Source organism: Salvelinus sp. IW2-2015, unplaced genomic scaffold (genome assembly GCF_002910315.2).
Source record: "Salvelinus sp. IW2-2015 unplaced genomic scaffold, ASM291031v2 Un_scaffold1582, whole genome shotgun sequence".
Lineage (NCBI taxonomy): Eukaryota > Metazoa > Chordata > Actinopteri > Salmoniformes > Salmonidae > Salvelinus > Salvelinus sp. IW2-2015.
This window is the reverse complement of record NW_019943007.1, coordinates 68,778-82,100: the sequence shown is the minus strand read 5'-3', so window position 1 is coordinate 82,100 and position 13,323 is coordinate 68,778. Positions and strand designations below refer to the sequence as shown.

At 51.1% G+C, this 13,323-nt stretch overlaps 1 protein-coding gene across 1 annotated transcript in view; it reads right to left on the bottom strand.

Annotated features, from left to right (window-relative positions):
* Window positions 1–13,323, bottom strand: part of cfap65 (cilia and flagella associated protein 65) — an 82,222-nt gene that overhangs the window by 27,608 nt on the left and 41,291 nt on the right. Inside the window, 5 exon segments of the mRNA XM_070439342.1 lie at window positions 3,354–3,420; window positions 3,775–3,951; window positions 4,358–4,486; window positions 5,436–5,649; window positions 9,205–9,333. Coding sequence (XP_070295443.1) covers window positions 3,354–3,420; window positions 3,775–3,951; window positions 4,358–4,486; window positions 5,436–5,649; window positions 9,205–9,333 — 716 coding nt within the window.

Sequence of the window (13,323 nt, the reverse complement as noted above, 5' to 3'; positions counted from 1 at the left end):
TGATCCTGGAATAACAGCCCAGACATCTAAACGGCTGGTTCCCAAGACTACCCTGATCCTGGAATAACAAGCCCAGACATCTAAACGGCTGGTTCCCAAGACTACCCTGATCCTGGAATAACAAGCCCAGACATCTAAAAGGCTGGTTCCCAAGACTACCCTGATCCTGGAATACCAGCCAGACATCTAAAGGCTGGTTCCCAAGACTACCCTGATCCTGGAATAACAAGCCCAGACATCTAAAGGCTGGTTCCCAAGACTACCCCTGATCCTGGAATACACAAGCCCAGACATCTAAAAGGCTGGTTCCACAGACTACCCTGATCCTGGAATAACAAGCCCAGACGTCTAAAAGGCTGGTTCCCAAGACTACCTGATCCTGGAATAACAAGCCCAGACATCTAAAAGGCTGGTTCCACACTACCCCTGATCCTGGAATAACAGCCCAGACATCTAAAAGGCTGGTTCCCAAGACTACCCCTGATCCTGGAATAACAAGCCCAGACACCTAAAAGGCTGGTTCCAAGACTACCCCTGATCCTGGAATAACACAGCCCAGACATCTAAAAGGCTGGTTCCCAAGACTACCCTGATCCTGGAATAACACGCCCAGACATCTAAAAGGCTGGTTCCCAAGACTACCCCTGATCCTGGAATAACACGCCCAGACACCTAAAGGCTGTTTCCAAGACTACCCCTGATCCTGGAATAACAAGCCCAGACACCTAAAAGGCTGGTTCCCAAGACTCCCACCCTGATCCTGGAATAACACGCCCAGACATCTAAAAGGCTGGTTCCCAAGACATAACCCCTGATCCTGGAATAACGCCCAGACACCTAAAAGGCTGGTTCCCAAGACTACCCCTGATCCTGGAATAACACGCCCAGACACCTAAAAGGCTGGTTCCCAAGACTACCCTGATCCTGAAAATAACAAGCCCAGACATCTAAAGGCTGGTTCCCAAGACTACCCCTGATCCTGGAATAACAAGCCCAGCATCTAAAAGGCTGGTTCCCAAGACTACCCCTGATCCTGGAAAAAAGCCCAGACATCTAAGCTGTTCCCAAGACTACCCCTGATCCTGGAATAACAAGCCCAGACATCTAAAGGCTGGTTCCCAAGACTACCCTGATCCTGGAATAACAAGCCCACACCTAAAAGGCTGGTTCCCAAGACTACCCCTGATCCTGGAATAACAAGCCCAGACATCTAAAAGGTGGTTCCCAAGACTACCCCTGATCCTGGAATAACAGCCCAGACATCTAAAAGGCTGGTTCCAAGACTACCCTGATCCTGGAATAACAAGCCCAGACATCTAAAGGCTGGTTCCCAAGACTACCCTGATCCTGGAATAACACGCCCAGACATCTAAAAGGCTGGTTCCCAGACTACCCCTGATCCTGGAATAACAAGCCCAGACATCAACGGTGGTTCCCAAGACTACCCCTGATCCTGGAATAACAGCCCAGACATCTAAAGGCTGGTTCCCAAGACTACCCCTGATCCTGGAATAACAGCCCAGACATCTAAAAGGCTGGTTCCAAGACTACCCCTGATCCTGGAATAACAAGCCCAGACATCTAAAAGGCTGGTTCCCAAGACTACCCCTGATCCTGGAATAACAAGCCCAGACATCTAAAAGCTGGTTCCCAAGACTACCCCTGATCCTGGAATAAACCCAGACATCTAAAAGGCTGGTTCCCAAGACTACCCCTGATCCTGGAATAACAAGCCCAGACATCTAAAAGGCTGGTTCCCAAGACTACCCTGATCCTGGAATAACGCCCAGACACCTAAAAGGCTGGTTCCCAGACTACCCTGATCCTGGAATAACACGCCCAGCACCTAAAGGCTGGTTCCCAAGACTACCCCTGATCCTGGAATAAACGCCAGACATCTAAAAGGCTGGTTCCACGACTACCCCGATCCTGGAATAAACGCCCAGCATCTAAAAGCTGGTTCCCAAGACTACCCCTGATCCTGGAATAACAAGCCCAGACATCTAAAAGGCTGGTTCCCAAGACTACCCCTGATCCTGGAATAACAAGCCCAGACATCTAAAAGGCTGGTTCCCAAGACTACCCCTGATCCTGGAATACAAGCCAGACACTCTAAAGGCTGGTTCCAAGACTACCCCTGATCCTGGAATAACAAGCCCAGACATCTAAAAGTGGTTCCCAAGACTACCCCTGATCCTGGAATAACAGCCCAGAACTCTAAAAGGCTGGTTCCCAAGACTACCCCTGATCCTGGAATAACAGCCCAGACACCTAAAAGGCTGGTTCCCAAGACTACCCCTGATCCTGGAATAACAAGCCCAGACATCTAAAAGGCTGGTTCCCAAGAGCTACCCCTGATCCTGGAATAACACGCCCAGACATCTAAAAGGCTGGTTCCCAAGACTACCCCTGATCCTGGATAACAAGCCCAGACATCTAAAAGGCTGGTTCCCAGACTACCCCTGATCCTGGAATAACAAGCCCAGACGTCTAAAGGCTGGTTCCCAAGACTACCCCTGATCCTGGAATAACAAGCCCAGACATCTAAAAGGCTGGTTCCAAGACTACCCTGATCCTGGAATAACAAGCCCAGACCCTAAAGGCTGGTTCCAAGACTACCCTGATCCTGGAATAACACGCCCAGACATCTAAAAGGCTGGTTCCCAAGACTACCCTGATCCTGGATAACAAGCCCAGACTTAAAAGGCTGGTTCCCAAGACTACCCTGATCCTGGAATAACACAGCCAGACATCTAAAAGGCTGGTTCCAAGACTACCCCTGATCCTGGAATAACAGCCCAGACATCTAAAAGGCTGGTTCCCAAGACTACCCTGATCCTGGAATAACAAGCCCAGACCTAAAAGGCTGGTTCCCAAGACTACCCCTGATCCTGGAATAACACGCCCAGACATCTAAAAGGCTGGTTCCCAGACTACCCCTGATCCTGGAATAACAAGCCCAGACATCTAAAAGGCTGGTTCCCAAGACTACCCCTGATCCTGGATAACAAGCCCAGACGTCTAAAAGGCTGGTTCCCAAGACTACCCCTGATCCTGGAATAACACGCCCAGACATCTAAACGGCTGTTTCCCAGACTACCCCTGATCCTGGAATAACACGCCCAGACCCTAAAAGGCTGGTTCCAAGACTACCCCTGATCCTGGAATAACAAGCCCAGACACCTAAAAGGCTGGTTCCCAAGACTACCCCTGATCCTGGAATAACAAGCTAAAAGGCTGGTTCCCAAGACTACCCCTGATCCTGGAATAACAAGCAGGTTTAACGGAGAGGTCTAGACTTAATCTGTTTCCCGGGAAAACTGGCGCATTAAAATATGACTGTGCTGTCTCACCAGAATCTCTCTGCCGTGAGATAGCTTGAACAGGACTGGGAGACGGTCAGTACCAGCAAAGTCATGTCTATGAAGAAGAACAACAACAAGACGGACCGTATGTGAAGAATATTCATCTCATCACATCATTACTTTCTTGAATGATTTATTATTAAGGGCTATTATTTTTTGTTGTGTCTGTGTATCCAACCTCAATAGCCGAGTAATTTGGAAGTATGGCAACATGAGACTAGAGCAGGAAGTGGGGGGGGGGGATAATAATGGACCTACAGTATTTGAAAATAACTGCCCTTCTTCTGGCCTACTGATTGATTTTAACGACTAAAATTGGGCTCCAAAAAAAAAATCTGTTTGGACATTGACTTTTCTAAATCCTGATGTGGCCCTCAAGCCAAACACGTTGCCCACCCATGGGCCATACCTGTAGCTAAATGTCACTGCCTTCTGCTGTCCTGGATGTAGTTTACCAGAGCGGGGTGCTATATTAAACAGCCTGTTGTCCTGCACCTTCATATGGTGGAGCTCTGTAGTACTGAACTCCCCAGTCTCAGCCCAGTACTCAAGCTCTATCTGCTGGTCTTCTGGGAACAGGAACGACCTGGAGGGAGTGGAGGTTAGCATAGAATAGCATTGCTTAGTTTAGAGGATAGCCTAACATAGAAAAGCATAACATAGAAAAGCATAACATAGAAAAGCATAACATAGAAAAGCATAGCATAACATAGCATAACATAGAATAGAAAAGCACAACATAGCAAAGCATAACATAGGATAGAAACACATAGCACAACATAGCATTGGATAGAAAAGCATAGCACAACATAGCATAACATAGAATAGAAAAGCACAACATAGCAAAGCATAACATAGGATAGAAACACATAGCACAACATAGCATAGCATAGAAAAGCATAGCACAACATAGCATAGCATAACATAGGATAGAAAAGCATAGCACAACATAGCAAAGCATAGCATATTAGCATAGCATAACAGATACTGACCACTCGACAGGGATGCTCCCAGTGTTCTCAAACATCAGCAGCACACTGGAGGGTTCTGAGCCCAGAGGAGCAGCACTGAAGTTGAAATCCAACATGGCCGACGTGAAGATGGAGGGACAGCGACGCAGACTGGAGGAGGTGGGGGACAGACACACCTCAGATACACACTATATATAACTCCAGACCAATTCCATACACTGATATTAGAAATGTCACAACAGTTCATAGATGGGTGGATAGGGGTTGGCGTCAATTCACATTTCAATTGAGTGTTTTTGGGGATTTTCAGTTTGTTCTCTGAATTGACTGAATTGAAAAGAAATTGAATGACTGAATTGAAAAGGAATCGAATGACTGAATTGAAAAGGAATTGAATGACTGAATTGAAAAGGAATCGAATGACTGAATTGAAAAGGAATTGAATGAATGAATTGAAAAGGAATCGAATGCCTGAATTGAAAAGGAATCGAATGACTGAATTGAAAAGGAATTGAATGAATGAATTGAAAAGGAATCGAATGCCTGAATTGAAAAGGAATCGAATGACTGAATTGAAAAGGAATCGAATGACTGAATTGAAAAGGAATTAAATGAATTAAATGAAAAGGAATCGAATGACTGAATTGAAAAGGAATTGAATGACTGAATTGAAAAGGAATCGAATGACTGAATTGAAAAGGAATTGAATGAATGAATTGAAAAGGAATCGAATGACTGAATTGAAAAGGAATCGAATGACTGAATTGAAAAGGAATTGAATGAATGAATTGAAAAGGAATCGAATGCCTGAATTGAAAAGGAATCGAATGACTGAATTGAAAAGGAATTGAATGCCTGAATTGAAAAGGAATCGAATGACTGAATTGAAAAGGAATTGAATGAATGAATTGAAAAGGAATCGAATGCCTGAATTGAAAAGGAATCGAATGACTGAATTGAAAAGGAATCGAATGACTGAATTGAAAAGGAATTGAATACAATCCTAAAATGTAATTGACCAAATTTTTTGCCTTGCTTCACTCCAGTCACCAAGAGACTTGAGTTTATCTGACAAAGTTCATAGTCCCTACTAGCCCACCTGTGTCTGGTGGGCACCCGGTAGGTGAGCTCCGGCGGGGCGGGGTCTCTCTGCAGGTGGGCGTTGAGATGGCCCAGAGAAAAGAGGCTCCAGATCTGCAGCTTGCTGAGTCCCTCCACGCTGCCGCTGCAACGTACATCTGTCACCTCCAGGGTGGGGAACACCCCTTCACCCTGCACCTGGCACAGAGGCTGGGGGACATCCAACACAGAGCCTGGAGCATAGACAAGGACAGGGAGGCAGAGAGAGGGGAAAGAGACAGACAGTCAAGGACAGGGAGGCAGAGAGAGGGGAAAGAGACAGACAGTCAAGTACAGGGAGGCAGAGAGAGGGGAAAGAGACAGACAGTCAAGGACAGGGAGGCAGAGAGAGGGGAAAAGAGACAGACAGACAAGGACAGGGAGGCAGAGAGAGGGGAAAGAGACAGAGACAAGTACAGGGAGGCAGAGAGAGGGGAAAGAGACAGACAGTCAAGGACAGGGAGGCAGAGAGAGGGGAAAAGAGACAGACAGTCAAGGACAGGGAGGCAGAGAGAGGGGAAAAGAGACAGACAGTCAAGGACCACAGTCGAGCAGTACAGCCAACCACCGGGAGGGAGAGGGAGGAGAGAGTACAGAGAGAAGAGAGAGACAAAAAGACAGGGGAGAGGGAAAAGGTTCTTAAAAACAACCATTACATCACAGTTAGTCATTCAAATCCTGATGCTGGTCACATTGTGTGTCTGCTGCCCAGCAGGGGACCTACCTGCAGAGCTGAGTGTCTGCTGTCTAACAGGGGACCTACCTGCAGAGCTGAGTGTCTGCTGTCTAACAGGGGACCTACCTGCAGAGTGTCCTGCCTGTCTAACAGGGGCCCTACCTGCAGAGCTGAGTGTCTGCTGTCTAACAGGGGACCTACCTGCAGAGCTGAGTGTCTGCTGTCTAACAGGGGAACCTACCTGCAGAGCTGAGTGTCTGCTGTCTAACAGGAACCTACCTGCAGAGCTGAGTGTCTGCTGTCTAACAGGAGGACCTACCTGCAGAGCTGAGTGTCTACTGTCTAACAGGGGACCTACCTGCAGAGCTGAGTGTCTGCTGTCTAACAGGGGACCTACCTGCAGAGCTGATGTCTACTGTCTAACAGGGGACCTACCTGCAGAGTGTCTACTGTCTAACAGAGGACCTACCTGCAGAGCTGAGTGTCTGCTGTCTAACAGGGGACCTACCTGCAGAGCTGAGTGTCTGCTGTCTAACAGGGGACCTACCTGCAGAGCTGAGTGTCTGCTGTCTAACAGGGGACCTACCTGCAGAGTGTCTACTGTCTAACAGGGGACCTACCTGCAGAGTGTCTACTGTAAACAGAGGACCTACCTGCAGAGCTGAGTGTCTGCTGTCTAACAGGGGACCTACCTGCAGAGCTGAGTGTCTGCGTCTAACAGAGGACCTACCTGCAGAGCTGAGTGTCTGCTGTCTAACAGGGGACCTACCTGCAGAGCTGAGTGTCTGCTGTCTAACAGGGGACCTACCTGCAGAGCTGAGTGTCTGCTGTCTAACAGAGGACCTACCTGCAGAGCTGAGTGTCTACTGTCTAACAGGGGACCTACCTGCAGAGCTGAGTGTCTGCTGTCTAACAGGGAACCTACCTGCAGAGCTGAGTGTCTGCTGTCTAACAGGGTACCTACCTGCAGAGCTGATTGTCTGCTGTCTAACAGGGGACCTACCTGCAGAGTGTCTGCTGTCTAACAGGGGACCTACCTGCAGAGCTGACTGTCTGCTGTCTAACAGGGGACCTACCTGCAGAGCTGAGTGTCTACTGTCTAACAGGGGACCTACCTGCAGAGCTGAGTGTCTGCTGTCTAACAGGGGACCTACCTGCAGAGCTGAGTGTCTACTGTCTAACAGAGGACCTACCTGCAGAGCTGAGTGTCTGCTGTCTCACAGGGGACCTACCTGCAGAGCTGAGTGTCTACTGTCTAACAGGGGACCTACCTGCAGAGCTGAGTGTCTGCTGTCTCAACAGGGGACCTACCTGCAGAGTGTCTGCTGTCTAACAGGGGACCTACCTGCAGAACTGAGTGTCTGCTGTCTAACAGGGGACCTACTCTGCAGAGTGTCTACTGTCTAACAGAGGACCTACCTGCAGAGCTGAGTGTCTGCTGTCTAACAGGGGACCTACCTGCAGAGCTGAGTGTCTGCTGTCTAACAGGGGACCTACCTGCAGAGCTGAGTGTCTGCTGTCTAACAGAGGACCTACCTGCAGAGCTGAGTGTCTGCTGTCTAACAGGGGACCTACCTGCAGAGCTGAGTGTCTGCTGTCTAACAGGGGACTTACCTGCAGAGCTGAGTGTCTATGTCTAACAGGGGACCTACCTGCAGAGCTGAGTGTCTGCTGTCTACAGAGGACCTACCTGCAGAGCTGAGTGTCTACTGTCTAACAGGGGACCTACCTGCAGAGCTGAGTGTCTGCTGTCTAACAGGGAACCTACCTGCAGAGCTGATGTCTGCTGTCTAACAGGGGACCTACCTGCAGAGCTGAGTGTCTCTGTCTAACAGGGACACTGAGGCTGACGTGCTACTGACGACTGCAGAGCTGAGTGTCTGCTGCCTCACAGGGGACCTACCTGCAGAGTGTCTGCTGTCTAACAGGGGACCTACCTGCAGAACTGAGTGTCTGCTGTCTAACAGGGGACCTACTGCAGAGCTGAGTGTCTCCTGTCTAACAGGGGACCTACCTGCAGAGCTGAGTGTCTGCTGTCTAACAGGGGACCTACCTGCAGAGCTGAGTGTCTACTGTCTAACAGGGGACCTACCTGCAGAGCTGAGTGTCTGCTGTCTCACAGGGGACCTACTGCAGAGTGTCTGCTGTCTAACAGGGGACCTACCTGCAGAACTGAGTGTCTGCTGTCTAACAGGGGACCTACCTGCAGAGCTGAGTGTCTCCTGTCTAACAGGGGACCTACCTGCAGAGTGTCTTGCTGTCTAACAGGGGACCTACCTGCAGAGCTGAGTATCTGCTGTCTAACAGGGGACCTACCTGCAGAGCTGAGTGTCTGCTGTCTAACAGGAACCTACCTGCAGAGCTGAGTGTCTGCTGTCTAACAGGGGACCTACCTGCAGAGCTGAGTGTCTGCTGTCTAACAGGGGACCTACCTGCAGAGCTGAGTGTCTGCTGTCTAACAGGGGACCTACCTGCAGAGCTGAGTGTCTGCTGTCTAACAGGGGACCTACCTGCAGAGCTGAGTGTCTGCTGTCTAACGGGGACCTACCTGCAGAGCTGAGTGTCTGCTGTCTAACAGGGTACCTACCTGCAGAGCTGAGTGTCTGCTGTCTAACAGGGGACCTACCTGCAGAGCTGAGTGGTCTGCTGTCTAACAGGGGACCTACCTGCAGAGCTGAGTGTCTGCTGTCTAACAGGGGACCTACCTGCAGAGCTGAGTGTCTGCTGTCTAACAGGGGACCTACCTGCAGAGCTGAGTGTCTGCTGTCTAACAGGGGACCTACCTGCAGAGCTGAGTGTCTCCTGTCTAACAGAGGACCTACTGCAGAGCTGAGTGTCTACTGTCTAACAGGGGACCTACTGCAGAGTGTCTGCTGTCTAACAGGGGACCTACCTGCAGAGCTGAGTGTCTGCTGTCTAACAGGGGACCTACCTGCAGAGTGTCTGCTGTCTAACAGGGGACCTACCTGCAGAGTGTCTGCTGTCTAACAGGGGACCTACCTGCAGAGTGTCTGCTGTCTAACAGGGGACCTACCTGCAGAGCTGAGTGTCTGCTGTCTAACAGGGAACCTACCTGCAGAGCTGAGTGTCTGGTAGGTGAGGTCCCAGCAGTATCTGGTCCTCCTGGCAGGCCTCACAGTGGAGCGGATCAGCAGCCTGGAGCGAGCTGGGATGGTGCCTCTCACAGAGTCCAGCTCCAGGGCTTTAATACACAGGACAGGATAAAGCTATTAACCACTGAACTGGAGGAGCTGGAAGAGATGGGTCTGTTATGGGACAGTGAACCTGGAGGAGCTAGGAGAGATGGGTCTGTTATGGGACAGTGAATTTTGAGGAGCTGGGAGAGATGGGTCTGTTATGGACAGTGAACCTGGAAGAGATGGGTCTTGTTATGGGACAGTGAACCTGGAGGAGCTGGGTCTGTTATGGGACAGTGAACCTGGAGGAGCTGGAGGAGATGGGTCTGTTATGGGACAGTGAACCTGGAGGAACTGGGTCTGTTATGGGAAGTGAAGCCTGGAGGAGCTGGGTCTGTTTATGGGACAGTGAACTGGAGGAGCTGGAGGAGCTGGGTCTGTTATGGGACAGTGAACCTGGAGGAGCTGGGTCTGTTATGGGACAGTGAACCTGGAGGAGATGGGTCTGTTATGGGACAGTGAACCTGGAAGAGATGGGTCTGTTATGGGACAGTGAACCTGGAGGAGCTGGGTCTGTTATGGGACAGTGAACCTGGAAGAGATGGGTCTGTTATGGGACAGTGAACCTGGAGGAGCTGGGTCTGTTATGGGACAGTGAACCTGGAAGAGATGGGTCTGTTATGGGACAGTGAACCTGGAAGAGATGGGTCTGTTATGGACAGTGAACCTGGAGGAGCTGGGTCTGTTATGGGACAGTGAACCTGGAGGAGCTGGGTCTGTTATGGGACAGTGAACCTGGAGGAGCTGGGTCTGTTATGGGACAGTGAACCTGGAGGAGCTGGGTCTGTTATGGGACAGTGTACCTGGAGGAGCTGGGTCTGTTATGGGACAGTGTACCTGGAGGAGCTGGGTCTGTTATGGGACAGTGAACCTGGACGACCTGGGTCTGTTATGGGACAGTGTACCTGGAGGAGCTGGAAGAGATGGGTCTGTTATGGGACAGTGTACCTGGAGGAGCTGGGTCTGTTATGGGACAGTGTACCTGGAGGAGCTGGAAGAGATGGGTCTGTTATGGGACAGTGAACCTGGAGGAGCTGGAGGAGTGGGTCTGTTATGGGACAGTGAACCTGGAGGAGCTGGAAGAGATGGGTCTGTTGGGACAGTGAACCTGGAGGAGATGGAGGAGATGGGTCTGTTATGGGACAGTGAACCTGGAGGAGATGGGTCTGTTATGGGACAGTGAACCTGGAGGAGATGGGTCTGTTATGGGACAGTGAACCTGGAAGAGATGGGTCTGTTATGGGACAGTGAACCTGGAGGAGCTGGGTCTGTTTATGGGACAGTGAACCTGGAGGAGTGGGTCTGTTTGGGACAGTGAACTGGAGGAGCTGGGTCTGTTATGGGACAGTGAACCTGGAGGAGCTGGGTCTGTTATGGGACAGTGAACCTGGAGGAGCTGGGTCTGTTATGGGACAGTGAACCTGGAGGAGCTGGGTCTGTTATGGGACAGTGAACCTGGAGGAGCTGGGTCTGTTATGGGACACGTGAACCTGGAGGGCTGGGTCTGTTATGGGACGTGAACTGGAGAGCTGGGTCGTTATGGGACAGTGAACCTGGAGGAGCTGGGTCTGTTATGGGACAGTGAACCTGGAGGAGCTGGAGGGCTGGTCTGTTATGGGACAGTGAACCTGGAGGAGCTGGGTCTGTTATGGGACAGTGAACCTGGAGGAGCTGGAGGAGCTGGGTCTGTTATGGGACAGTGAACCTGGAGGAGCTGGAGGAGCTGGGTCGTTATGGGCAGTGAACCTGGAGGAGCTGGGTCTGTTATGGGACAGTGAACCTGGAGGAGCTGGGTCTGTTATGGGGCAGTGAACCTGGAGGAGCTGGGTCTGTTATGGAACAGTGAACCTGGAGGAGCTGGGTCTGTTATGGGGCAGTGAACCTGGAGGAGCTGGGTCTGTTATGGGCAGTGAACCTGGAGGAGCTGGGTCTGTTATGGGACAGGTGAACCTGGAGGAGCTGGGTCTGTTATGGGACAGTGAACCTGGAGGAGCTGGGTCTGTTATGGACAGTGACCTGGAGGAGCTGGGTCTGTTATGGGACAGTGAACCTGGAGGAGCTGGGTCTTTTATGGACAGTGAACCTGGAGGAGCTGGGGAGCTGGGTCTGTTATGGGACAGTGAACCTGGAGGAGCTGGTTGTTATTGGGACAGTGAACCTGGAGGAGCTGGGTCTGTTTGGGACAGTGAACCTGGAGGAGCTGGGTCTGTTATGGGGCAGTGACCTGGAGAGCTGGGTCTGTTATGGGACAGTGAACCTGGAGGAGCTGGGTCTGTTATGGGGCAGTGACCTGGAGGAGCTGGGTCTGTTATGGGGCAGTGACCTGGAGGAGCTGGGTCTGTTATGGGACAGTGAACCTGGAGGAGCTGGGTCTGTTATGGGGCAGTGAACCTGGAGGAGTTATGGCCAAAGACAGACTCTAGTGGCAGAAGATGTGTGTGGCTTTATGAGAGGGTTTAGTAAGTAAGTAAGCTGAACAAAAACAGACAAAAAGAACAAATCACAGTGTGGTGTGGCCCGGGGATTTTCAAGCCAAGCATGTCGTCTCTTAGCTGCACTAGTGAGCTTGGCTGCACTGCCATACTCCCCATCCACCTAAAGCCGTGGTACATGTGGTGGCGAATGCAGGTACACCACCTCCCCACCACAACATGGTGCCACAACCAGTATGAAGTAACGGTAGTAGTCCAAGCAGCATGTCCACATTGGCACGATGCGGGCTAAAATATAGGCCCCATGTAGGCTGCCAACATCAGGTCAACGCACACACTGTGATACGAGGTTGTATCATCAAACTGAATGCGCTGAAAATAAGTCGCTATGGATACGAGGTTGTATCATCGAGCTGAATGCACTGAAGATAAGTCGCTATGGTACGAGGTTGTATCATCGAGCTGAATGCACTGAAGATAAGTCGCTATGGATACGAGGTTGTATCATCGAGCTGAATGCACTGAAGATAAGTCGCTATGGACACGAGGTTGTATCATCGAGCTGAATGCACTGAAGATAAGTCGCTATGGATACGAGGTTGTATATCGAGCTGAATGCACTGCTTGGTGTGGACTGGTTGTGTTGGGCTTGGTGTGGACTGGTTGTGTTGGGCTTGGTGTGGACTAGTTGTGTTGGGCTTGGTGTGGGCTGGTTGGTTGGGCTTGGTGTGGACTGGTTGTGTTGGGCTGGTTGTGTTGGGCTTGGTGTGGACTGGTTGTGTTGGGCTGGCCGTGTTGGGCTGGCCGTGTTGGGCTTGGTGTGGACTGGTTGTGTTGGGCTTGGTGTGGACTGGTTGTGTTGGGCTTGGTGTGGACTAGTTGTGTTGGGCTTGGTGTGGACTGGTTGTGTTGGGCTTGGTGTGGACTAGTTGTGTTGAGCTTGGTGTGGACTGGTTGTGTTGGGCTAGCCCGTGTTGGGCTTGGTGTGGGCTAGCCCGTGTTGGGCTTGGTGTGGGCTAGCCCGTGTTGGGCTTGGTGTGGGCTAGCCCGTGTTGGGCTTGGTGTGGGCTACCCCGTGTTGGGCTTGGTGTGGGCTAGCCCGTGTTGGGCTTGGTGTGGGCTGCTTGTATTGGGCTTGGTGTGGGCTAGTTCGTGCCCACCTTGCCATGAATACCTACATGGGGCCAATGGGGTCATGTTGGCTGGAGGAGTATGTAGCTTGGTCTGGGTAGGATAGCTCAGATCATCTATTGATTCTGTCTCGGATTGGTTGTCTTCGCGGATGGGGGGGAGCACGGTTGGGAGCGCACTTGTGTAAAGTAACACAGCTGTGGCAGTAGAGGTTCAATACATGGAGAGAGAGAGGATCTCTGGATGTCGTACCAACTCTGTGAGACCTCAGGGTGTTGTACCGACTCTGTGCACTCAGGGTGGTCGTACCGACTCTGTGAGACCTCAGGGTGTCGTACCGACTCTGTGAGACCTCAGGGTGTCGTACCGACTCTGTGAGACCTCAGGGTGTCGTACCGACTCTGTGAGACCTCAGGGTGTCGTACCGACTTG